The sequence below is a fragment of the Balaenoptera acutorostrata genome, chromosome 6 (genome assembly GCF_949987535.1).
Source record: "Balaenoptera acutorostrata chromosome 6, mBalAcu1.1, whole genome shotgun sequence".
NCBI classification, from domain to species: Eukaryota; Metazoa; Chordata; class Mammalia; order Artiodactyla; family Balaenopteridae; genus Balaenoptera; species Balaenoptera acutorostrata.
In genome coordinates, this window is record NC_080069.1 from 69,224,382 (window position 1) to 69,250,220 (window position 25,839).

Consider the following 25,839-nt stretch of genomic DNA (forward strand, 5'->3'; position numbering starts at 1 on the left):
TTCTATTCAATTTTTTATTTGTTTTCTCTGAAGTACCTAAGCTTTACTGTCAACATCTAATGGGGGAGAGAGTGGTGAGAAGTGCCTCTGAGAAGCAGACAATATAAACCTCTGGGTTTATATTGGGTTGGCCAAAAAGTTCACTCGCTTTTAAGTAAAAATAAAAGACACATTTTTCATTTTCCCGAAGAACTTCATTGAACGTATTCACTAACCGAACGAACTTTTTGGCCAAGCCAATATTAACATCATGCTCTCAAGGCTCACTTTCTCTAAAGGTCTGAGCCTCTCACCAGACTGTATCCTGCCTTACCCACTTCTATAGGAGAGTGAGATAAAAAAAAATCGTTGATTCTGCGCAAACAAGAGTCTCAAATTATTTTCATACACCGTAGCTCATGTATTCCTATGATGGTGTTGCCCAATAGGTTATAACTATATAAGAAAAGTGAAACACACAGAAGAAGTCGAGTTGCTTGCCCAGGGACACACAGCCTTATATCTTACGCACTAAGCAGACTACCTTGGAGGAGGCAGATGGGGAGGAAGGATCTCTCCTGTTTGGAATAAGATAGGAAAGTACATTCCATTTGCTTCCTGCCACAGAAACCCTGGAAAGAAGGAAATAGCTCTGATGTGCTCAGATTTGGATTCCTGAAACTTGGCCTGAGTTGAGTCTTCCTCTCAGGTGCTCCCCTAGATCCCCCAGCCACAAGAGCATGTCCTACATAAAATGAGATTGCCTGTTTTATTATCTACTTCCTGGAGAGTGTTAACTGAGTCCCCAGTGCCTGGCACGTACCGCATATTCAATAAATATTTGCTGAATGTTTATTAAGTAGCAATATGACTTGGATGAATGGAGGTGAGGAAGTAGGATGCATTTTGTAAATACAGTGTTATTCATTCATTCAACAAACAATGAAAGCTTACAATGAGCAGGCATCAGGCTAGGTACCAAGGGACAGTACTAGGCACATTTTAATTGAGACATTGATAATATTACCTGGGATGACCAACTCAGCTGTACTGTTTTCCTCATGACCTAATCTCCGAAAAATGCAGTAGAAAATCTCGTTAGCTGTTGTGTTGATTCTTAGTGTGCTGGTCACATTGAAAAGCTTCTCCTCTCTCCTGGAACTGGTGATGGTGGTTTTACCACTCAGGACTCGGTGGTCACTGCTTGTCCAGATGACTTCAGCCTCAGGGTAACCCTCAGCCTGACACGTTAGTTCATGTTCAGAGGTGACTGGATCCACAGAAATTGTTTGGTTGATTTTGCGGTATGGAGCTAGGTCATGAGCAAAAAGAAGGCATGGCTTTCACTTAGCACAGAACTAGACATGTGGCTTGGTCTTGTCTACCTTAGAAAGAATACCAATCCAGGCTGTTCTCAGAGAAATAAGCTTAATGTTCAGATGTCTCAGCAGTGGGGAAATGCCTGGTAGTTCTGCCTCAACTCTTCCACTCATACTTGGGCCAAGTTTGGGCTTAAAGGAACAACTACCTTGTTATAAAAAACATATTGCTATTTTTATTACGCTCAAAGTATTGATAAATGTATAGATTAATTAAAAGAGAATTGTCATCTTTAAACCAGTAGTCTTTCTATCTAAATACAAAATATGTTTGTCCATTTACTCAAGTCTTTGTATGTTTCGCAGTAAAGTTTTACAGTTTTTACAAAGGGCCAAATACTTAAATTTATTATCTCTTTGTTGATGTAAAGCTGTCTTTATAAACATGAACATCTCTAGCTGTTCAGTACTGTTTTCTTAGACTTTATTTAATAAACAGAAAATCTCATTTTGATGGGCCATTCACTTTTCCAATTTTAGGTAAATGATCAGAAATTAGGTATGAAAATAGTATCACGTCATTGTAAAAGTTGATTCATGTTCCTGCATGATAATTTTTAAAGTTTAAACGCATTTTAAAAAATTTTACAATAGTTTCAGATTTACCGAAAAGTTGCAAAGATAGTACAGAGTGCCCACATACCTCTCTCCCAGTTTCCCCTATTGTTACCATCTTACATTACCATGGTACTTTCATCCTAACTAAGGAACCAACATTAGTACAGTACTATTAACTAAACTTTATACTTTGTTCCATTTCACTAGTTTTCCCTAATGTCCTTTTTCTGTTCTAGGATCTCATCTAGAATACCATATTATGATACTTATTTTTTAAACTTTTTATGCTGGTTATTTTAATAAATCATTTAATTATACTCAAGGAAGAAACTTTGATTAAATTTTAGATCATAAGTTTGGGACCCTTTTAGGATTAAGATACCCGATGTACTAAATATTCTAGTAGATTATTTAGTGCAATTACAATGCCTAAGATCTTTTTCATGTTTATTTATGATAAGTATGTTAACATGTTATTATTCTGTTGGCATAATTTTTATTTTACTTCTAATATTTTAGTGTAACCACTGATGGTCCACCTAGAGCCTTAATTCTCCATTCCTTTACTAAAGACGCAACAATGGCTTTGTGATATGATATATTCACAGAGATTTAATACAATACAGCCAAGATCAAACAAAACTGAAATAATGATATTATGTTCAATGAAAACATTGGAAATCAACAATTACAATTTCAAAACATATAAATAATGGTTCTCATGAGTACTTGAATCCTCAACCTTTATCTATTATATTTAAACATTCTTTTAAAAAGGAACCCACTGATTATACCTCATGAAATAATATTACCATAACAGGTTCTAATTCATATAGCATACTGCTTGATCTTTGGACAATTAAAATTCCAAGCCTAAAATCAGAGTTAATAGTAAACTTTAAGGGTAAAATGTTTGCTTTTTTACCCTTTGATTATTATTTTTAATGGAATAAGAATAAAGGAGAATGTTGTTTCATGCCTGGGCATATGTATAAATGTACTGTACCTTTAAGGGCCCAACAAATTAGCGGATTCATTCTACTCACTGATTAAATACCCATTTTATTAGTCTCTCAAGTGGAGAACATGTATTTGGGTTTAAGAAGAAAATATTAGAACCTCCACTTATATGTATTTTTATCATAACAATTAAGAAATAATCTAAGCTTAATAAGATTTACTGATTGACACTGGGCCTCACTTTGTCTTAAAGGAATAGGGGAGCTTTATAACACCTAAGGGAGGACAGTGACTTGTTTGGGATTGTTATAGATATTCAGGTTCTCTCATCTAATTTTTTTTTTAAATATTTATTTATTTAGCTGTGTCGGGTCTTAGTTGCGGCATGCGGGATCTAGTCCCCTGACCAGGGATCGAACCTGGGCCCCCTGTGTTGGGAGTGCGGAGTCTTAGCCACTGGAACACTAGGGAAGTCCCTCTCATCTAATTTTAACTAAACTAACCTGCTTACAAAATGAACAACTAATTAAAAGGTTTCCCACAAAGAAACTGAGGATTGAAGATATTACCAATAATTCAAGCAAAAACCAAAAGGAAATGGCAGGAGTGATACTTCTTACCATGACTTTATGAAGTAAAACGACAAGTACCTAACTGGATCAGACAAGGCATTGGTTAAAAAACCTCAAGATTGTCAACACCATCCATTTTTGTTAATGATAAATTTCACCTAAGATATATTATGCCTTGAAATATTAGCTAATTATAGTGAAGCATCATAATTAGTAAGACATTGAAAATATTGTTTATTAAATTTTCATTTCATCTTTTTAAAATTTCTATTTTTGTACATTTATAGAATGTGCAATGTATTAGGTTGAACCATATGAAACTGGTGGTATTCAATTTCTTTTGCCTTTAAAAAATGTCAGTTTCTGATGATATAACATATATTAGCACAAGTATATTCTTTATAAACACACACATATATATATTAGTTTAACATGCTTTACTGATGGGGTAGGTAATCGAAAACATTTGCAGACTCCTGGTTTACTAGATCTAGAGTACACATGTACTAATGCAACTATTACATTCAGACCACGAAAAGCTAACAGTAGTTTTGAAGTCAATATACAACTCAATACACACTTTGGAGGTACAAATACAGGAAATAAACCTGGTTGTTAAGGGCACAGACTTCAGAGCCAGATTGCTTGAGTTTAGAACCTGGCTTCATCACTTAATAGTTTAATGAACTTGGCAAATTACTTAATTTCTTTGGACCTCAGTTTGCTCATCCATGAAATGAGAAGAATAACACCACATATCACTGACTCTTAAGATGTCACCTACTGAAAGACACACTCGGATTTCAGAGATAGTAAAATGTGAAAAACATGCATCTTAGACATGATAAAGCTCCTACTCCATAGAGTTGTTTGAGGATTAAATGAGATAATATAGGCAAAGTGCTTAGGATAGGGCCTGGCACATAAGTACTATATAAGGCTTAATTACTACTGCTTTTACTGCTAGAGCTGCTCTTCCTTTTCTTACTACTACCAAAGTGCACTCATGTGGTATTCTTTAGAAAGTACTGACAGTTCCTAATGAACAGTCTTGGAAATAAATTTTCATGTTTCCAAACCAGTTCATGTTTCAAATTTTTTAGGCTTATCCTATTTGAGGAAATATGCCATTCATTCATTCATTCAACATATATTCTTTTGTGGGTTCTTATCACACTACTACTCTTATATGCCAAGTCCTAGGGATACAGTAATAAATAAAAGAGATGAAATCTCTGCCTTTGTGGACTATATATTCTAGAAGAAGGAGAGAGATAATAAACAAAATATGTAGGCACATTTATATGATATGTTACATGATATATTAGATGGGGATTTAATGCTACAGGGAAAACTTAAACAGGGCTGGTTGGTGAATTTGGAGGAGAGATGGGATTGGTGAAGAATGATAGCAGTTAATCCTTGGTCCATATGAACAAATTGGCTTTATCAGGATAACTATACATACTTTGTTCTTTCAGTGCCTCATCCCATTTAAGTTCTTGAAAGTAGAAATGGGCACTTCATTTTCCCTGCTATTAGATTCAGTGTTTAAGGAAAAAGAACATTTTCAACTGAAAGTCAGATGCCCGAGAGTCTGGTATTTAAACAAACATGAAAGGTGCAATAACACCAAAGTGATAATAATTGAGTTAATCTAAAACTAAACTCTTTCAAATTTCAGTTTTGAAATGCTTCACCTTTAAAATCCCATGGTGAGTAAACTCCCTGTGGGGAAGCTGTGTTACCACATGTTTGCAGTGATGGGAAGCGAAGCCCGACAGCGTTACTGTGAAATCGTTTGCATATGGAGGTGACTCAGGAGTTCTACTTCCCTGAGTTGTAAAGCTCATGCAAGCTGGCCACCACACTTCTTTGGTGGCACTGCCTCAGTGCAGTTGAAGCTTGGTAGCTGACTTGCTTTCAGTGCAGCTCAACTTGACTTCCAAGACCACTGTGTGCAAATGACAGCTAAATGGAGTGGGACTAGGATGCCAAATTAGTAATTTATAGTACAAAATGGAATGGTCAAACAAGTCACATTCTCAAATCTGGTTGGTCATCTGCTTTGCTCCATCAAGGACCCCTCCTTGGAAAAACCATCAGTGCCAAAAGATTTCCCATTGTGTCAAACCACAGCAAAGGAAATCACAAATCCACAAGGGACATTACAGAGCCCAGATAACCTGGAAGAACACCCTTCTTCACTACAGGGACAGTTTTTCCACTCTCTGCATACTCCCTACAGACTGATGAGAGACTCTTCTTCTGGAAGCAGAGACATATACTCTATACTTCCTTCTAACCGACTGCCAGGCTTATGCTCTTCCTCCCCACCCTAGATCCAGCAATGCTGGCTGTTCACGGAGCTAAGTCTTGATAATTTCTTTAATGCCTTGAAACATAGTATGCCTGATATTTGCTGATGGACTGAAGAAAAGTTAAAAATCCCAACATGGGATCCCATCAGCTTGCTTTCATGAATATCTGTTATGGAAAAGCATATGGTAAGATACAATTAAATTAAATCTACCTCACAAGACAAGTGACATTTTGACAACAGTGGCATTAATTGAGCCAGAATCAGAGACCCAGCAATGTACCATAAAACAGATGCATTTCTCCTAATTCCTATATAATTTTGATTTTGACTTTATAATGATTAGTTACCCCTTTATGATAAATGTAAACTTTTTCTATTTATATTCCTGACATTCAGATTGATGGTACTTAGGTCAGGAATAGAAACACCAAGGGATGATGATTTAATTCTAGTCACATATTAAAAGGTCACCATGTAAACAAAAGAAGCAAGCAGATAATCTCAAAACTATGACTAGAGATGGCAGATTTCAGCTCAATATCAGAAAGTAATTACAATAGGCTATAGAAGGGAGGTCCAAATGACAGGGGTACCACTGTAGGAAGTATGTGAGTAGAAGATCCTTTCGGGGGATTTCTGTTCTTTGGGTGTTTGGATTAGCTGCTCTTGCCTGGGATCCTTTCAGCTCTCAATTTTATGAATCTTAACAGTGAAAGCCGAGGTGGTCTGCTAAGGTGTTTTCCTTTACTGAGATAGAAGCAACCCCAAACTTTGAACCCAGGTGACCTGATGTCATATTTATAGGTCAGTACCCAGGAATTTGACACAGTTCCTCTTCAACACTCCAAGATAAAAATGGTACAGATTTTTAAGATGAATGTATGTCTAGTGAGCATAGTTTATACTGTCTCTGAGGAAGAATAGTTTATTCAATACTTGACATGACTATTTTTTGCCTTCATAGATTGACTTCAAGTCTTTTTGAATGTGAACCTTACAATGGGGTTTGTCTTTAATATATTTATTTGGATTTGACATAGAGAGGTTCAAAGAAAAAATGCTGGCAGACCTCATAAAATTAAGAAATAGGTATTGAATTTAAAAATTCTTGGAGGGACACACAAATAGTGACTATTATCCTTGTATGTAGTGGTGAAGGGAGGAGAGACAATTTTGTGGTTCATTTATTCTCTTCCACAGTATCCAAATTATTTGCAAGAATATATACATATATATATATATATATATATATATATATATATATATATATATAACTTTTATAATAATAAAAAAGTGAAGATTAGGAATTTATTTTTAGGAATACTGAACGTGTTGTGAAATATGACTGCCACGTTTGGCTCTGGATCTCCAGGGATTATCAAATAGGATGTGCTCAAGCAATGCTCATTGGATGAGTATGTGAATGAATGAATGAACAGACTGCTGCTGTGGAAAGTGAGGCTGGAATTCCAAGATTGAAAAGTTCTCAACACTGAGATATGGTTTTAATAAAGGCTGTGTCTCTTTATCTATAATAGGTCTTACCATTGACTTTCAAAGTAATCCGCTTGTAGTCAGCACCGCCATAGCTGATCAAGCAGCAGTAAATCCCTGCATCCTGCAATTTCACATCTGTTATCTGAAGTGCGGCCTTTCCCAAGGAGAGCTGGTCCTTCAACAGCAGGGCCCTCTGGTTGTAGCTACTGTGCTGAACATTCAGGTCTTCCTCCCCATTCACAAACTGAATAATTTTCTTATCCTCCATTTCCCAGTAAACAACTAATGCCAACAGGTTTAATTGTTTGTCTACTGGAAATTTGCATTCCAATGTCACATTGCTGCCATACTCTACCACATACAGGTCCTTGGGAACTGTGATAGTAAATGCTGAAAAGAAAGATGACCAATCTTTAGAAGATGGAAAATTCCTCAAAAAATTTATAGAATGAGTGCAGTGTTTACAAAAGCTTTATCTGATCACTTATGTGATAATTACATTTAAGGACTTACTTCCCTGAAATACATATTTTATCCAGTGAGCTTGAGACATGTTTTAGGATGTATATCTCATTCCTGAATTAAAATCATAAAATTAGCTAAATGAGTTGTAGTCCCAAAATTCATAAACATACACTACTCTAGAAATATTATATGGTAATGGGGTACTTATAACCAGGGATACTTTGTTTCATGTGGACATCCCCAGAATGTCCTTTGACTGGACACTCATTGCCTTTTACATAGTCTAAATCATAGATTCCAATACTCCTCTCTACATACTGCCCAAAACTCTTAATCAGTTGTCTGGCCAGAGGTAGATGAGTACAGAGATTTAGGGAGGGTCTCAGGCTGATGCCAGTACTGTGTTACCCTGACACTGCATGTACACTATAATTCTTCCTTAGAATATACTCACTGGGAAAAGCAGGTCATAGAGCAAGGTGGATAGAATGATCTTGCCCTTGTTTAAAACAAGCATATAAAAGTATACACATAGGCCATTTCCTCAGATATTTTAAGTAATTACCCTTGGGAAATGGATAATGGATAATGAGTAATGGATAAATGGATATGGGTTAATTTTGTTTCTTTAGATGTGTCCATACTCCCTATATCTTTGTCCAGTGAAATGGGTTTATGAAATATGTTTATGAATTATAATAAAGGAAAAATAGAATGTCTTCTCTACAAAAATTATATCTATTTTATTATTTCAGTTTTTATCTTATAGTTAAAATATTTAAATTATAGAACTTAATGAAAGGATTTGGTGTCTTACCTTTCAGCAAACAACAGTAAGCCATGAATGTAAAGATACTATATATCCTCATCTTTCTGGAATGACCTAATTATGGAAAACACAAAAAGAAAACTGCTTTACTCAATAATTGAATACCCAGACATTATGGGACTTGGCAGTTTTAATTGAAATTCAATGACTGATTTGTAAGTGCTGAAATACAGCAGGGAATTTAGAAGTTCAATACCTTCACTTAATATCCCACAGCCACATAAAGCTAAATGAAAAAAAAAAAGGCACTATGATGAGAATTTTAATTACAAGGCCTGGAAAAAAACTTGTACACTCAAAAGAAACCAAGAAAAAAAAAAAAAAAAGAAACCAAGAAGAAAATATTGCACCAAAATCCTCTCAATTACTTTTTGTTCTTTTCCTGCAGTGTAACATATCTAGGAATCCAAGCCTGCCCTATACAAAATTTCAAAGCAAGGAGAATCTGACTTCCATTATCTTCCACCTTTCAATGCCTTTTCCCCCCTAGCAGCTGAATACTTTCATCCTACCCTTTAACTATTCAAGCCTTCCACATTATTATCCCAACCATGCCAGTTCTCCCCCAGGTTCCATCCTTCTAAAATCTCCTCTTTTGTCCTTTGTTTATCCCAAATTATAAATTCCATTCCCTCAATAAACTGATTCCACTAGTAGTAGGGGGAGTGAGAAGGAGAAACAGTTGGATTCAACCACTTCACATTAAGATGTGACTCACTCACAGCCCTCTCTCAGGGGTATCTGCCTAGATTCTACACTTCATTGTGTCATCCTGCTTGAAATTCTACCAATTCTTTGATTCAGCAAACATTGATTGAGTAGTTTTTCTGTGCCAGGCACTAATTTAGGCATTAGGGATACAGCAGTGAACAGGAAAGAAAAGTCACTCTCCTCTAGGAGCATATATTCCAGTAGAGGAGTAAATAGAGAAGATTTGTTCTATAGTTCAGCAAATCTGTTTATTTATTAAAGTATTTTCTCTCTCATGTAATACATATATTTACATTTTGAGAAGAAAGCCAGTTTTCTGCCTTAGGGTCTCTTCGACCTTTGTATACATACAAAAACTCACAATTGATCAATTAATCAATGTTACACATATGTAAGGCAGAAGAATTATGTCATACATATATAAATAGCTCCTAAAAATCAATAAGAAAAGTACACACAACCCAACAGGAAAATGAGCCAAAGGTTCTAATATACAGTTCAGAGAATAAGAAATACAAATGACATCTAAACATAGGAAACGATGCTCAATTTTACCAATAAAGAAAAAATGATAGTTTAAGACATGAGACACCATTTTTCACTTATTAGCTTGATCAAAATTATAAAGTTTCCTAATATTTAGCATTTCTGAGGATATGAACAAATGGGTTTCCTTACCCACTAATGGTAGGAATGTGAATCTGTATAACCTTTTTTGGAAGGGCAATTTGGTAATCTCCATTAAAATCTTAAATGTATATGTCATATTTGCTTTCACTTCCTCTCTGAGAAATACATCTTACAAAAACAAAAACACATGCATGTAACAATAGATGTCAAAGGATTAGCATTGCTAATACCAGCCCCAAACTGGGAATACCCTAGATAGCCTAAATGGTTAAATAAATTTTGGTATGCCCCTATAATGTAATACCATTAAGGAAGGAATACATGTAGATGTATTGACTTTGTAAAGATGTAGAAAGTAAGTTGCAGAACAGTATATGTAGCAGAAATCCACTTTTGTTTAAAAAAGAAATAATCTGTGTGTGTATATTTAGACATGGAAATTTACAGAAAAATCCATACCAAGATGCTGACAGTGATTATATCTAGGAATGAAATTAAAGGAAGAATAGTCAGGTATTTATCTCTTTATAGTTTTCAAAAGGAAGAAAGGATGGGAGAAAAAGAAGAAAAGGGAGATGAGATTGTGAATGACTTCTTTGGTGTTTTCCTGTGTCCAGATTTTCAAACCAATGAATATGTTTTACTTTTACTAGAAAAAAATTAAAACAAAATTTAATGAACCATTTCATCTTGCCAAGCTGCAGAGAGTTTGGCAGATGGAGTAGTATAATGGAAAGAACCCCAGAGCCCCAAACATCAGAGTTGTGGTAGAATAATGGCATGTGTTTATTTTTCTGTTTTTCTTCATTATTAAAATAATATTACCACATTATGGCAAATAAGAAAAGAAGGGGAAAGTCACCCACTATTCCATCACTTAACCCAGGGAGCATTTGGTAATGCCTGGAAACATCTTTAGTTGTCAAAATGGGGTGGAGAGAGGGTTGCTACTATCTAGTGAGTAGAGGCCAGGGATGCTGCTAAACCTCCTACAATGCACAGGATGGCCCCACAGCAAAGAACTATCTGTCCCAAAATGTCAACAGTGCCAAGGCTGAGAGACCTTGCAACCACTGTGAGCATTTCAGTATATATTTTTGTTCCAGTCTTTTCCCCATGAAGCTTTTAAGAACAATTATACACATAACACCCATTTTTTCATTTAATATTTTGACAAATAATTTCCATTTTACTGCATGATATTTATAAGTATCTTGTTTAGTAGTCCCATAATGTTTAGTTTCCCTGTTGTTAGGTAGAGGATTGTTTCCAGTTTTAAAAATATAAGTATTTGTGTATTCAGCAAATATTTGTTAAGTGTCTACTGTGTACCAGGTCCCAGGCTAGGCCCTGAGGACAGATTTTCCTCAAGCGGAACTGCTGATCAAGGACAAAGAACATTTTCCTGGTTCTTGATACATGTGGATAATTGGCGCCAGTTACATTGGGTCTTCACCTAGCACTTGGTTTTGTTTAAAATATATATTTTTTCTAATTTAATTACAAAGTACAACTTGAAGTTTGTTGATTGTTTTAGTTCTTTTGTGAATTATCTGATCATTTTTTGGCCTGTTTATCTTACTGGTTTCTTATCAACCTGTATGAATCCTTCATGTTCATATAGATATACACATACAAAAATGGTAAAATAAAACAAATCATCATCATCCTCTTGCTAGTGTTAGGTGCATAATTCTTATTTCACTCCTTTCTGTCTGTCCTGTACATGGGAAACAGGGATGGCAGCCAGGACTGTGAGAACACAAAGGTTGCAGAAATGAGGCTGCAGCAGCTATCTGCCTATCCTTTACTTGGGCCAGAGTTGATTATACCACAATTATAAAATACTAATGTGATATAATAAACACAAATACATTTATCGGGCAGAAGAAAACTTAAGATGTCCCTAACTCCAAGCAAAGAACTACTGAATAAAACAGAGGGACATTAAATCCACTCATGGATTTCAACTAACTTTTCCAATGTTTATGGCATACCCTGGTGGAGTTCCTATCCCTTAACGAATTTAGTTGAAAATTTTAGAGGTAATAAAAGTTTACTGGAAGGTGATGGATTAGATCTGATATACCTAATTCCTCATTATACCTCCTCTTCCAAGGCTCCATTCCCTTGGAGTGCAGTTGTTGTTAGTGGAGGGAAGACAGGTAGATAGATAGATAGATAGGGACCATGTAAATAGACATGGTCTTTGACCTCTAAACTCCACATTAGGGCAGTTGGTCTGAGAACACTGACATCTTCTTCAGGGAAGAAACTCTGACAGTATATCTGAATTCCCAGACAAGAACTGAGACATTCAAAGAGCAAGGAAAACGTGAACTAGGGAAGAAGTGATGGTTCATTCAGGATGGGGAAGCAGGTTTGTCCCTGGGGGAACCCGGTGTAACACTATGGAGCTGATACTACTTCTCTAGCTCGCTAAGGTAGGATGGGTAGGATGAAAAGACAGGGAAAAGAACTCAAGCTTTCTTTCTCAAAAGTATAAGCAAGGACTGTCTTGATATCTGTTAGTTAGGGTTTCCTTTGATTGTTACCTGATGTATATGTACTATGATTTGATTTTAAAAATTCCTAGAGTTTGAAAATGTGTCTCCAAGTAAGCTGAAAACCTACCCGATTAACAGATCGAGTTGATCTATTAAACCTCTATGAAATATAAAACTCTATTAAACTCGACTAAACCCTGTGCCCATTCTCCTTCCCCTCAGTCACACTGAGATATTCTTGTACATTTCCCAGGTGTGGCTTCAATTCCCAATAGTATTTCTGTGGCTTCCTTTAAGACCACACTCTATTATCCTGTAACCTCTGCCTACTCTACCTCACTGAAAAAAAGCCTAATTTTTTCTTTAGAGTATCACAGTTCTTAAAAACTGCTGGGCAACTGTCAATGTGAACTGGCACAACCTTTCTGGAAGGCAATTTTCAATTTGTATCAAAAGGCTGTTAAAACATTCAGACTTTGATTAAGTAGTTATACTTGTAAGAGTTAATCTGAAAGAAATAATCAGCAATGTCCCAGATATTTATACGCAATGATGTTCAGTGAATGGCTAAAATAGTGAACCACTGTAAATAATCTTTATGTCCAGCATGGGGGATTAATTTTGTTTGGTTATCCAGCACCATGGAATGTAGCCATTAAAAAAAAAAATCACATTTTTAGAAAGCAATTTAATCCATAGAAAATCAGCCACATTAGGTACACAAAACAAGGTGGAACAATGATACATGAAGACTCCCTGTGTTGTAAGACAAACCCAAACTGAACTTTGACATAGGCTAAGCTCAATGTGGCTAAGAAATGTTTAACATTTTTTTCCTTAGGCTCCTGTCTTCCACCTTCAGGACTCCTTTAGTCCTCAAAGTAGATAGAGCAAAGAACTCGGGCTCGGGTATCCTGGCTCTTACACCAGGAAGGGACCTTAAGAGATGCTGCAGGTGTGATGACTTACCCACATCAGACTGCTAATGAGCAGCTAAAGGTGGACTAGGACCCAGGTGTCCCGACCTCCAACCCAGGAATTTCCCTCTAGCCCCGGTTACCCACCTCAGGACCACATTCGTGAACGCGCAGGAACATATATGTACTTACAAGATAAGCAAAACTGAATCCCCCTAGCTAAAGGCTAAACTTGTTACTTGTTCTTATTAACCTTAATCGGCTCTGCTGCACCCAAACCATCACGCTTTCCCTTTCCCTTCTCCGCTCTCCATCCCAAAGAAAGGGTCTGTTGACGTTCCGTTTTAAAGTGCCCAGCGAGATGGCCAAAGATGCTGGCCAGTGAGCGAGAACGCTCCCTACCTGCGGGCGGGAGACTCTCGGCTGGCGGGGAGGCTTCGGCACTGCGCCCGGGACTGCGAGGACCACCCGCGGCGGCCCGCAGCTAATGAGCTAGCGTGGATGAGTTCTCCGCCCACCCCTGCCAGACAGACCCGCCCCCGGGTCAGCACCCCACGCCCCCGACTGGATTTTCTTACGCTGCCGCTAAACCTTAATTTGGAAAACAAGCGGATTTTTCATTTTTGGAATAAAAAGTTAGATAAGTGAAACCAAAAGTGAAACTTAAGTCCGGCTTCCCGTAAATCAGCTTTACAAAAGAAAAGCTTCAAAGATGAAAACAAATCAATATCTGATGTTTTAAACAATGTTTAAAAACAAACCAACGTCCGAAATCATCGCAGATTTCAGACGTTGGTTTTACCTTCAGAATTCACACTCTAAATTCTGCCATGAGGTTTCCCCTCTTTCTGATAAAAGCTTTTACAAGATGACGGATCATCCTGATAACTTGCTATAAATCTACAACATATAGAAAGTAAAATGACAGGCCCATATGGCTTTGGTTTTTATTCTAGAAAGTAGGTGTGTGTGATAGGAAATATATTTTTAAAACGTGGACTTTGTCACTTCCTCAAAGTTCCTCGACATAGTGAAACTATCATTGCTTTGTCATTAAAATAACTTCCCATAAGGACTAAAACCTTTTAAGAATGCTCTGGATCCCTGCTATCCTGCCGTCCTTGAGATCCACGTTGGGGTGGCACAGGTGAGGGTTAAGAAAATCCTCTGGTAACTCCGAATCAATGGTTGAGCCCAAGCTGAAACCACGTGACTCATACTGAGGCGGAGGCAGAATTGTGTCAAGCATTCCCCACTACTGAACTTCTAGGTGCGGCTCTCTTGCTCTTTCGTTCTCTCGCTCTCTAGCGCAGTCTCACTCTCCCTCTCTTCTTTCTTTTTAATTTTAAATTTATATATTGGACTCTTCATTGTTTGCTTTTCCTGTTTATTCATCTCAACTGCAATTCAAATTACTGCATAATGAATGAATATTGAGCTGTCCGTTGTCTTGGATACGGCATTTGCTTCCCAAGTAAGAATTTTCACATTCTTAGAATATCACATATTTTTATTTTTTAACTTGGAAAAATACAGAAGATGATACTGCCTTTAAAATCTGGTGGGGAGTGTGAAATTCTCTTTAGCCTCAATAAAATTGTAATAGACTTGGAGATTAGCTCAAATCTCTTTTTGAGGCCACGTGGTGAAATAGAGCCGCGTTTTCTCAACTTTATTCCCTGTGATATTTTCTATTTAACCAGTTTCATGTTTCTAAAAATGACACTCAAGACCCAGGACATAGATTTCAAGACCTGCTAATGGGGTCATGACCATCACGTGGGAAAAAGCTGGCTCTAGAGCCACCTACCACTAACTAGCTGAGTTTTCCTGAGCAAATAATTTACTGAGTAGGCAGGAATAAGTGATATCCTCTTAGATGGCCTCTATGATGCATGAATAATTTTTAAAACTGGGGGCAGTGGGGGGGGGATGTTTAGTTGCTTGTTTATTTGTTTTACCAAAGCACTTTGTTCAAGGTCTACATAATGATCAGCAGGCAAGGCAGGAGGTGAATGGAATTTGCCTTTCTCTGAAGTTGTTGATGGGAATGGAAGGTATTTACTCAGCTTTCTCCTCAGTGATTTACATATTACTAATCTGAGGATTTGTGATTTTGTTCATCTCACCCACCTGTTTCCACCCTTCAGCCATTCATTTTCCTATACTGTTTATCAAGTTTCTTAATGAAGTCTTTATATCATCTGGAGATAGAAAAACAGGATGTGTTTAGAAAAAGAGATTTTATCACTTCAAAAAAGTACATGAAAATCTAACAGCCAGGGGGGCATCAGTCCCAAAACCTTGTTCGTGTTTTGTGATTTGGGTGAAGTAGATGGAGGAGTGCTGAGATACGAGACGAGCAGTGGGAAACCAGAGCTATAGAACTAGACACCTGATCATCTCCAGTATCGCCATGTCCCATTCACACCCCTCTTAATCTGTTCATTTTTAGAGGTTAAAAACTCATCATTGCTGATGTGCTATTTCTCAGAGTGTTTCTGAGGGTCACTTGCATCACAGTTGACTTGGGATAGGTGTTTAAACACAGATTCCCAGTCTCTGCCACAGACCTGTTAAATCCAATTCTCCTGGGGGTGGTCCTGGGAGTCTACATTTCAACACCATCCCCACATGAGTCACGTGCACACTGAAGTTTTTAAAATTGATGATATAATGTTTAAGGGAAAAAATTGAACGAAGAGTTCTTTGCAAGTACAGTTATAACTCTCCTTCCTCCATCTAATTTGGTTAATTGGTATCAACACCATTCTTCACTCTACCTCTGCCTATTCTACTTTCACTTTTGCCGCTAAAACAAGAGAGATGATCTTTGTTTGTCCTGACCTTAGAGAGAGAGATTCCAGGCTCTTACAAGTGGGTCTGAAGTGATACTAGCAATTTCCTGGTGAAGGAACAATTTCCAGTAAACTTTCTTGATCATCAAGGACAGGACATAATAAAGATACTTAAAACAAACAAACAAACAAATATTAACAAACTGCTTTGTTTTCACTGAATATGTAGAAATGCATTTTATTATTATATATAAAGACAACATCCAGATTTTCCCCCATGTTCTATTTTTGATGTGTAGGGTTGTAAACCACTGCCGTATGTTATGCCCATTTCTCTCTCTCTGTCCCCCTCCACCAACTCTCACCTTCTGTTGCCTCCACCTTTGCCATCCACCCCCATAGACTGGTGCCAAACAGATTTCATGGAGCAGAACACTTTGCTCTGGTTATACAATACAACTGTTTAAAATACAGGAGCAATTAACATGTGTGGATGGCCAAGGGGTAGCAGCCTTCATCACTTGACACCCATGCTCAGATGCTTCTCTTACTTAACAAGGACTGTATTTGTCTCTTCCTTCCTGTCCTGAGCTGGAGAAGAGCTGGTCAGGTGAAGAGCTCTTGGTTACAAAGGGCAGCTCCCACACTGTGGGTTCTTTAAAACAAAGATGAGGCCTCCAACAATGTCCCTTGTCCTCAAGGAATTCACAAACCCAGACATAGATAAGTATGACCCAGGTAAATGCTGTGGGAAGTTGGGAACACTCTATGGTAAATAATTTAATTCCAAGGAATCTCAATAAATGAACTGAAGGCTGCTAAAAATAGAATTTACAATTGGGAGATACCTTTTCAGAGAATACTGGGAAATATTTTATAGATTTAATATCTTAGAACTAAGTAACCTAAGTGAATGTTGTACAAATCAAATAGTCCCCTTGTGAGTCATTTTACTTGGTTCGAGAACATGATTTAGTTCAAACGTGTCTGTAGAATTGCCTCCGGGAGTATTATTTTATACTCATTCTTGGTTTTAAACTAAGAACACTATGACTTCTAAGAGTCTAAAAGTCTTCAGAATCTCTACTTGAAAGAGAAAAACTGATTTTTGTTTTCTGGTGTAAGTAGTTATTCAAAGGCCAATTATAGTCACATCCAGGTTACTGGATCTAGAACCTAATTAATCTGCCATTCATGATAATAGATTCATCATAAAAGAATGAGATGTAGTTTTTTCTTTTCCCCCCTATCCTGAAAGGACAGCAAGGCCTTTCTGTTTCTGGAGACAGAGAGAGAGAGAGAGAGAGAGAGAGAGAGAGAGAGATTCCAAACATAAACTAATAAACATAAATTTCAGATAATGAAGAGTCCTATTAGAAACAAAAAAAGAAAGAAAACGAGGTGGGACAATATGATAGAATACCTAGATATGAGGCTCCTTTAGTGTGGTGGCCAGGGAAGTCTTCTCTAAGAGGCGATATTTGAGAAACAAATTATGAAGACAAACATGAAATGATTTGCAGGAAGAACATTCCTGGTAGAGGGGTCAACAGATGCAAAAACCAAGGCTTTTGCAACAGATGCAAAAACTTGGCAAGTTTTAGGGATGGAACAAGTGTCATTGTGGCTGGAGTACAGAGTGAAAGGAGGGGTGGTGATCAGATCAGATCATGAAGGGTTTTGAGGACCAAGGGAAGAGGGCTGGATTCTAATTGCAACGGAAAGCCGCTGGATAATTTAAAGCAGTAGGGTTACCTGACTGGTGTTCCAAAAACATCACTCTAGTTGTGGTCTGAAGCATGGAGTATAGAGGGGCTAGCATGGAAGCTGAGAGTCCTTTAGGAGCTATTGCTGTAGAGTACATTCAAAATATAATTTGGAAGCAGAACTAATAGAACTTGTTGAGGGATATTAGTAGTAATAGAGAAAAGGAAATCAAGGATGATAGATATGATGTAATACGCTGTTTCAGGGTAGGATATTATAGCCAGAATTACAGGCTTTCACAATATTTGTAAGCCCTTTAAGGAAGTCTAAAAATGAAACACAAACTCTCCCATTAAATTATCACTGGAAACTGGTTGTAACCCATCAAGAGACTCATAGCTTATTAAGAAGAAATTATTGATACAATCCTTTGTAGAAATGGAAAGTTGGTGGCAGTATGCTGGAAGTGGTCCAAGGCCTTGGTCCTGCTCATGGGATTTAATCAGGGTACAACATGACTGGTCTAGGTCATTTGCTATCATAAGCTGAAGAAATTCACTGGGAACACTGTGCTAGAGATGAGAGGAAAAGGCTCTGAGTTATGGTTAGAGCATTCCTTTGACAAGTATGCAGAGGGAAAGCCTCAGAGGCTGAGAAGTGTCATCAGCTAAGGCAATAGCATTAAGGTGTGTGTTTGTGTGTACTCTAGGCATGAACTGGTTTACTTACAGAATATGGCAGAGTGGAGAGTAAGGGGAAAGCATAGGTTTCATTCGTGCTTGTGCATGAACAAGTCAAGTAGAAACATGAATTATAGACTAGAGTAATAGACATTTTACAGCCCCAAGCAAAGGCCCCCGACCCAGAATCTCTTGCTAATTTTGTGTTAATCAGAGCTGACATAGCAAAAGAGAAGACCACAGCAGCATTTTAAGAGTAAGATAGGATAGTGACACTCTGACCTCAAACACTGAGGTAGACTTGGAAAGTCAGAAGCAACACAGGCATACTTCTACCTCTTGAAGTCCAACTCTCTCAAGGCAAGGCCCCAGGGGGTGAAGATAAGCAGTTTCCCCAAACCCAGTGAGGCCTGGCCTAGGTGTGAATTGGAGAAGGTGGTCCTAGTTTGCAGCTGATATATTGAAGGGTTGATATCAAGCAAAATCACTGGGTATCCATTATTCTGTATGTCACAGACTCCAACAGTTATGAAGATAACCCTCATTTGCTTGGTTTTGATAAAGGGGATAATTAATGCCTGCTGTAACCACAAAAAAATTAACCCAGTGAACTCATCATTTTTCATGTGTTCTTGGAGATCCTAAGAGGAAGATGGGGAGTTGGCATGGGGAAGAATAAAGTCTAACATTGACATGCTTGTTTCCAGGTTTGCTTGGAAGAAGTTTAATGGACACTGTCAGGCCAAGCTGTGCAGCACTTCCAGGGATTCTTGCCACAGAAGGAAGAGAAAAAGAATGAAGAATGAACTCTGGGTATGGTTTTTTGATGTCCCTGGATGGCCCAAACAGATGTTGTGTCCCTCTTGTGAAGAGCTGCAAAAGAGGGAATATATAATAAGGTAGATAATTTTATTCATCAGAGTTCAGGGACTGTTTTCAACTTAAATTGAAATGCTACCTGGGATTCCAGGTAGGAGACCAGGCTGAATTTCTCACAGGTGCAGGAGGCTGAGAGTCACTGGCTAGGAACAGGGTTATGTGAGTGGCATGGGATGTAGGTGAAGGAACTTATCAGGGGTTTAGTCTAGTGATATGGAAACCTCATGGTTGAGAAGAAGGAAAAATATAAGCAGCTACTGTAAGTGGAAAAAATATTTGGAAAGAGAAATAGCTAGAGAAGATTTTAGGCATTTCCTGTTAAATATGCTGTGCAGATCATTTGCAGGGACTGCTTAAGAAAGCTTATGTATTATTCTTAAGTGCTTCAGCTGTCAGTTGATGTTTTCTTAGATTGCTATTACATGCTTGGACTGAACCATGTGAAGCTTCAGTTTTATTCAGGTTACACTCTGAAATATAATCGCCCACTGCTCAAAAAAGCTTTCCTTGACTTGGCTGCCTCCTTAAATTACTATCATCTCTGATTACTCCATTTCAATGGCAAACCTCAACAAACTATATCATCACTTTTTCAACTATCAAGTTAACAAAACAAAATGCAATAATTATAATAAAGATTATAAATATAGCATTTTTATAAAATATATAGCATTTTTTTGTCAGACACCGTGTCTTGATGATTTACCTACATTAGCTAGTTTGCATTTTACAACAATCCTATGAAGAAGATACTATTATCACCCCTATTTTATTTTTTAATTAATTAATTAATTAATTTATGGCTGCGTTGGGTCTTCATTGCTGCATGTGGGTTTTCTCTAGTTGCGGCGAGCGGGGGCTACTCTTCGTTGCGGTGTGTGGGCTTCTCATTGCGGTGGCTTCTCTTGTTGAGGAGCACAGGCTCTAGGTATACGGGCTTCAGTAATTGTGGTGTGTGAGCCCAGTAGTTGTGGCTCGTGGGCTCTAGAGTGCAGGCTCAGTAGTTGTGGCGCATGGGCTTCGTTGCCCCGAGGCATGTGGGATCTTCCCAGACCAGGGATCAAACCCATGTCCCCTGCATTGGCAGGAGGATTCTTAACCACTGCACCACCAGGGAAGTCCCTATCACCCCTATTTTAGACATGCGGATACCAAGGCACAAAACTTAAGTAACTTGTCTGAGCTTATATAACTAGGAAGTGGTACAGCTGAGATTCAAACCCAGGTACTGTGGCTTTAGTGTCTATGCCCTTAACTACCATACAAGTGTATGCTTGTTCACTGCTGGTGGCATCATGTATTTGTTCAACCTCAAAACATTAAACATAGAGTTACCATTTAACCCAGCTAATTCTACTCCTACATATATAACCAAGAGAATTGAAAACATAGGTACAAAAAGTTGTACATGAATGTACATAGCAGCACTATTCATAATAGCAAAAAAGTAGGAACAATCCAAATGTTCATCAGTTTTGAATGGATAAACAAAATGTGGTATATCCATACAATGAAATATTACTCAGTCATTAAAAGGAATGAAGTACTGATACATGTTACAACTTGGATGAACCCTGAAAACCTTATGCTATGTGAAAGAAGCCATATACAAAAGGCCATATGTTGTATGATTCTATTTATATAAAATGTCTAGAATAGGCAAATCTATTGAGACAGAAAGCAGATTAAGAGTTGCCAGGGGCTAAGGGGGGAAGGGGGACAATGGGGAGTGACTGCTAATGGGTATGGGGTTTCTTTTTGGGGTGATGAAAATGATATGGAATTAGATAGGGGTGATAGTTGAACAACATTTTGAATATGCTAAAAGCCACTAAACTGTACTCTTTTAAATGGCAAATTTTATGATATGTGAATTATATCTCAAACTAAAATTTTCTAGGTAGGGAGAAAACAAGATTTGAGTCCACTGCTGCCATTATATTACAGTGCCATATGGTGTCACTTGAGGAATGGACAAAGTCCAAAGAAGGCTGTCCAAAGCTCAGTGATGCTCTGCCGGTTCAGATTGTGCCCAGGCTACAGTATGCCCCATGAATGAAGTCTAAAGTTAAAATTCAGACTGTGTTCCAGAGTATGGGCAACACAATTCCAGAATAGCTTAATACTGAAGAGCTTCTATCCTTATCCCCACACATGCTCTCCTTCATAGACTGAAGTTCTTGGCTAAACCTGTTTCCCATTTTAATGAAGAAATTCACACTCCTTTCAAAAGCATCCCTTTAAAAGGGAATACCTCTAAGCACATCTTGAACTTTCAAAAACTTTTAAAAAATTTATTACTCTATAAACTTTTATTTATTATTCTAAATATTCTTTTTTAAATTCTGGGACTTCCCTGGTGGTCCAGTGGCTAAGAATCCGCGCTCGCAATGCAGGGGGCCCAAGTTCCATCCCTGATCAGGGAACTAGATCCCACATGCCACAACGAAGATCCTGCGTGCCATCACTAAGACCTGATGCAGCCAAATAAATAAATAAATATTTTTAAAAAGTAAAAAATAAATTAAAAAAATAAATTCTCATTGGAGTATAGTTGATCTACAATTCTGTGCCAGCTTCAGGTGCACAGCAAAGTGAGTCAGCTACACACATACACATATCCACTCTTCCTTAGATGCCCCTCCCATATAGGCCACCAAAGAGCACTGAATAGAGTTCCTTGTGCCACACAGTAGGTCCTCATCAGTTATCCATTCCATATATAGTAATGTGTATATGTCAATCCCAATCCCCCAATTAAAAACTTTGTTTTCTTAAAAAACTACTTTATGGATATACAGGGAAATATTGAGTAATTTTACTGTCCTGAGGTAGGGGACTTTAAATGAGTTGAGGACTTCATGGATTTTACATCAATTCTTTCTATAATATGTATACTATTTAATCCAGTATTTCCAATCAAAATATTAAAAAGCTATATATATATGAGGTGATCATCATGATGTTAGTTTTTTTAGGCTCTGGGAAGCCATCTAATTCTTTTTTTTTTTAATTTTTATTTTATATTGGAGCATAGTTGATTAACAATGATGTTACTGACAGTTGCAAAAAAAATCAGAAATACCCAATGATGGAAATTGTATACATACTTGCTGAAAATCTTACATATGTTAAATGGTATATATGAATTCCATTTAACAACATGAAAACCCTTATGCTATAATGCAAAATGATTTTTAAAAGTACATATTTGTATGTGCGTATAAAGCATATATACATACATTCACAAATTCATACAATTAGAAATAATGCACACACCAGTTAAAGTTATATGTCATTTGATATTGAAATAATTTTCCTTTAATCTTCTCACCCCATAGTCTATAAAATGTGTTCAATATCTATACCAAGATTTCTCTCAATTCCCAGAGTAGATATTCTCATAGTCACTTTTTTCACTTATATTTTAAAATACATACAAGAGTATTTATAATGTATGTGTATAAAGTGTATCCAGTGGGTTTCCATCAGGAATCAGAATTCTACTCAGTTGGTTTGACTAAAGAGACCTTAGATGCTAATTAAAGGAGTGGGGGTAGGGTCAAGAGAACCATCCAGTTGAGTTATCCCAACCACTAAGTTGGGGTGAAGAACCATCAGGTTGAGAGTATAACAGCAGCGGGAAACCCATAGCATCTCTAGGCTGAAGAGCAAGGGAGGAGAGCATTTCCAGAGCTCTGTGAGCTGGAGCCACAGAGGAGGGGCCACTGGTCAAGAGCTGTAGTTGTTGAGGGACACAACCACTGCCAGATCCTCAAACAGAGAAAGAATGGATAAAACATACCCTACCTCTCTTTTCTCCTGCCTCCTGTCTCCTGTGGATGCCTCCAAAGTCCCAACCCAAATGCAAGCCAGCTGAGAAGAGCCCAGGTGCTGTTTTCCAAAGAGGTCAGCTGCTGGGGTATAGAATAGGGCAAGGAAGGGAGGAGAATGGATATGAGGGGAGGCAAATAGAAGACCCGGACAGTCTACCTGTTTTGCCACCCAGTATTTTTCTTTCCCTTTGCTCAGATGGAGAGAAACCCATCCCCTAAACATGAGAATCACAGAGTCCTACCAAGTACTATATTGCTTTGAGGTGATGGCAATACTCTCACCTAGAAACTAAATTATAATGTTTGTCTCCATCAGTACTCTTCATCCAAGGAAACAGGGAAAGGAAGGGCAGGGAAGAAATAATCAATTAACGTTTTATATACAGAGCTACAGTAGTCCCTGCCTCTATAGCTTGTTGCTAGGCTAAAATTGATAATCATAATTTCCTACTTCATTCACTTTTGTTTCCCTTGCCCTATACAGTATCTTAGTAGATTAGGATTTTTTACCTGGTATGGTGATACAAAACTTTAATTCCTGTATGGTCTTAAATTTAAGTGCTCCTGACTTTAACAGGTTACTGTAGTTATCTAATGATCATTATTATTGCACATGGGAGTATTAAGATATGCTCAGTGAATCTTTGGGAGTCATGCACATTTCTCCTTGCCCTCATTGTATAGCTGCAACCCAATTTCCTCTTGGTAATTAGGATCAGTTATTCCAATTCCATCATCATGAGGAACCAAACTGATCAGGGGGCAGTTTCAGCTTCCAATTCAATGGAGCTATGGCTGGGTCCTCTAGTGGAAGCATTTCTTCCTTTTGAACTAGGACTTCAAAGTATGATAAACCCAAGGTTCTAGAAATGGTGTGCTGGATATTTTCATTTGTCCTAGGTCTTTGTGCCTAGGAACCTCTACAGACTGTATGGACCTGGCTCCCCCATCTTCTGGCTTTCTTGTGGATCCAGCCAATGGAAGATTTCAGCAGGATATCAGAGCATGGAAGGACAGAAGGATTTATCTTTCTTTTCCACCCTATCCCCACTTGGAGCTTAGGTGCTAGCAGTGACTACAATTATAGGATCTTACCCTCCTGGGCCAAAGGTCAGCATCGACTGCTTTCCTCTCCTGAACAACATAGCTCCTGTTGGTAGCCCTCTTATACAGCCACAGCTATGGCTCTTGCCTGGTTTTAGTAACTGCTCCCTTACCTTTGTCCCTTCGGACCTAGAGTTAGTAACAGGATCCCACTGTTGCTGGTTACTACTGTTTATTTAATGCTAACTGTGTGCCAGACATGGTGCTAAGTGCCTGAATATATTATCTCATTTAGTCTTCACAATCCAATAAATTAGATGGCTTTAGTCCTGTTGTAGAGATGATAAAAGTAAGTTTTGGAGAGGATGAAGAGTGACAGTGATGGAGCTGGAAATCAAATCAAACATAGGTGTGCTTATGGTAGAGTCCAAGCACTCAAATGCTATCATATCAATTGTTATCCCCTCGTAAAGAGTCAAAGTTCCACATGGCTTTGCTTCTGTGGTGCCCCGGTCACTCTGGCAACAGGTCGGTGTGGTGTTCGCTCACATACAGAGCCTGGGGAAGGTTAGATCCCTTCTCCACAGATGTGATGGTCAGCCAGGGCTAAGGGCAGTGACCTTCCTCATTGACCTTCCTCAAGGCCAGAGCCTGGTGAAGTCCATGCTATTCTTCCAAGCCATGTAATAACAAAGAACAGAATGCCAACAGTTCCTCAAGTATTCTCTCAATGAAGCTGGGAGAGAGGCTTGACTTACTCAAGATAGAAATTACTAGTGGGGTGAGAAGAAATGAATATCTCTCAGAGCAGAAGGGGAGAAAGATAGCTCTGTCAAAAAAAAAAAAATTGATTTCGTAACTCTGGTCAAGTCTGCTCTTTTTCGTTTCCTGTCTTAATCTTTTTGCCACATTAATGGTGGCAGCTCAACAGATGGTGTAGGCTGAGGCTCTAACAAATTAAATAAACTATGTGCTGAGATTCAAACGGGAAAAAAAGTCCACGCTCAACATAAACCTATTCTATAAGTAGAAAAGCCCTTACAAATGTTTATAACTGTGGATTATGTTTAAGTGACAACCGCTCACGAGACACATTCTCTTCTAGAAACAGACCCTACAAGTGGTGGTTGACATCGTATGTGAAGAACTGTGAGATGGCTCATTAAGCTCTATGGAGGTTTTAGCTCTGCGAGGAAGCATGGATTGCTCAGGCTCCTTGTGGGTAACTGACAAACCTCACTGAGGACTTTAAGTGAGATTTCCATTATGCTTCTTCTGCCTCCCCTCAAAATTTGAGTCGCTGGATTTTGAATTTGCCTCTTTAACCTGCCCCTCCCAAGCGCCAGGCGGGAAAGAAAACACCAGGCCTCCTCGGTCAGGCAAGCGGGCCCTTTAAGGAAGACGAGAGCTGCGCTGATAGGCTGAGGCTCGGAATCCCTGCCATGGCCAGCCAATCCCAAAGCTCTGCGGGGCGAGACCCGGTCCAGGCGGCGGTCTCGGACTCCGGCCTGGAGGCCTCTGCTTTGATCAGTGTCCCCGCACTTCCACTGCCCACTGACCAGTGAGTG

General features: G+C 38.2%; 2 protein-coding genes across 7 annotated transcripts in view; one reads left to right on the top strand and one right to left on the bottom strand.

Moving 5' to 3' along the window:
• The window catches only part of CD274 (CD274 molecule), a 33,778-nt gene that overhangs the window by 7,570 nt on the left and 369 nt on the right, over positions 1 to 25,839 (bottom strand). The window contains exons 1-4 of one of the 5 annotated variants that reach the window (XM_007182198.2): positions 13,730 to 13,797; positions 8,551 to 8,616; positions 7,317 to 7,658; positions 1,007 to 1,291 (exon numbers count right to left, since the gene is read on the bottom strand). In XM_007182198.2, coding sequence (XP_007182260.1) covers positions 1,007 to 1,291; positions 7,317 to 7,658; positions 8,551 to 8,602 — 679 coding nt within the window. In that variant the 5' untranslated portion in view covers positions 8,603 to 8,616; positions 13,730 to 13,797. Of the gene's footprint in view, positions 1 to 950; positions 1,292 to 7,316; positions 7,659 to 8,550; positions 8,617 to 13,729; positions 13,798 to 25,839 lie in introns of those variants that run through there. The other 4 variants (XM_057549381.1, XM_057549383.1, XM_057549382.1 and 1 more) reach the window with 4 other exon arrangements.
• Positions 25,710 to 25,839, top strand: part of PLGRKT (plasminogen receptor with a C-terminal lysine) — a 48,625-nt gene continuing 48,495 nt past the window's right edge. For both annotated transcript variants that reach the window (XM_028166535.2, XM_007182199.3), the window contains exon 1: positions 25,710 to 25,832. The gene's annotated coding sequence lies outside the window, so the exon portion shown is untranslated. The remainder of the gene's footprint in view (positions 25,833 to 25,839) is intronic.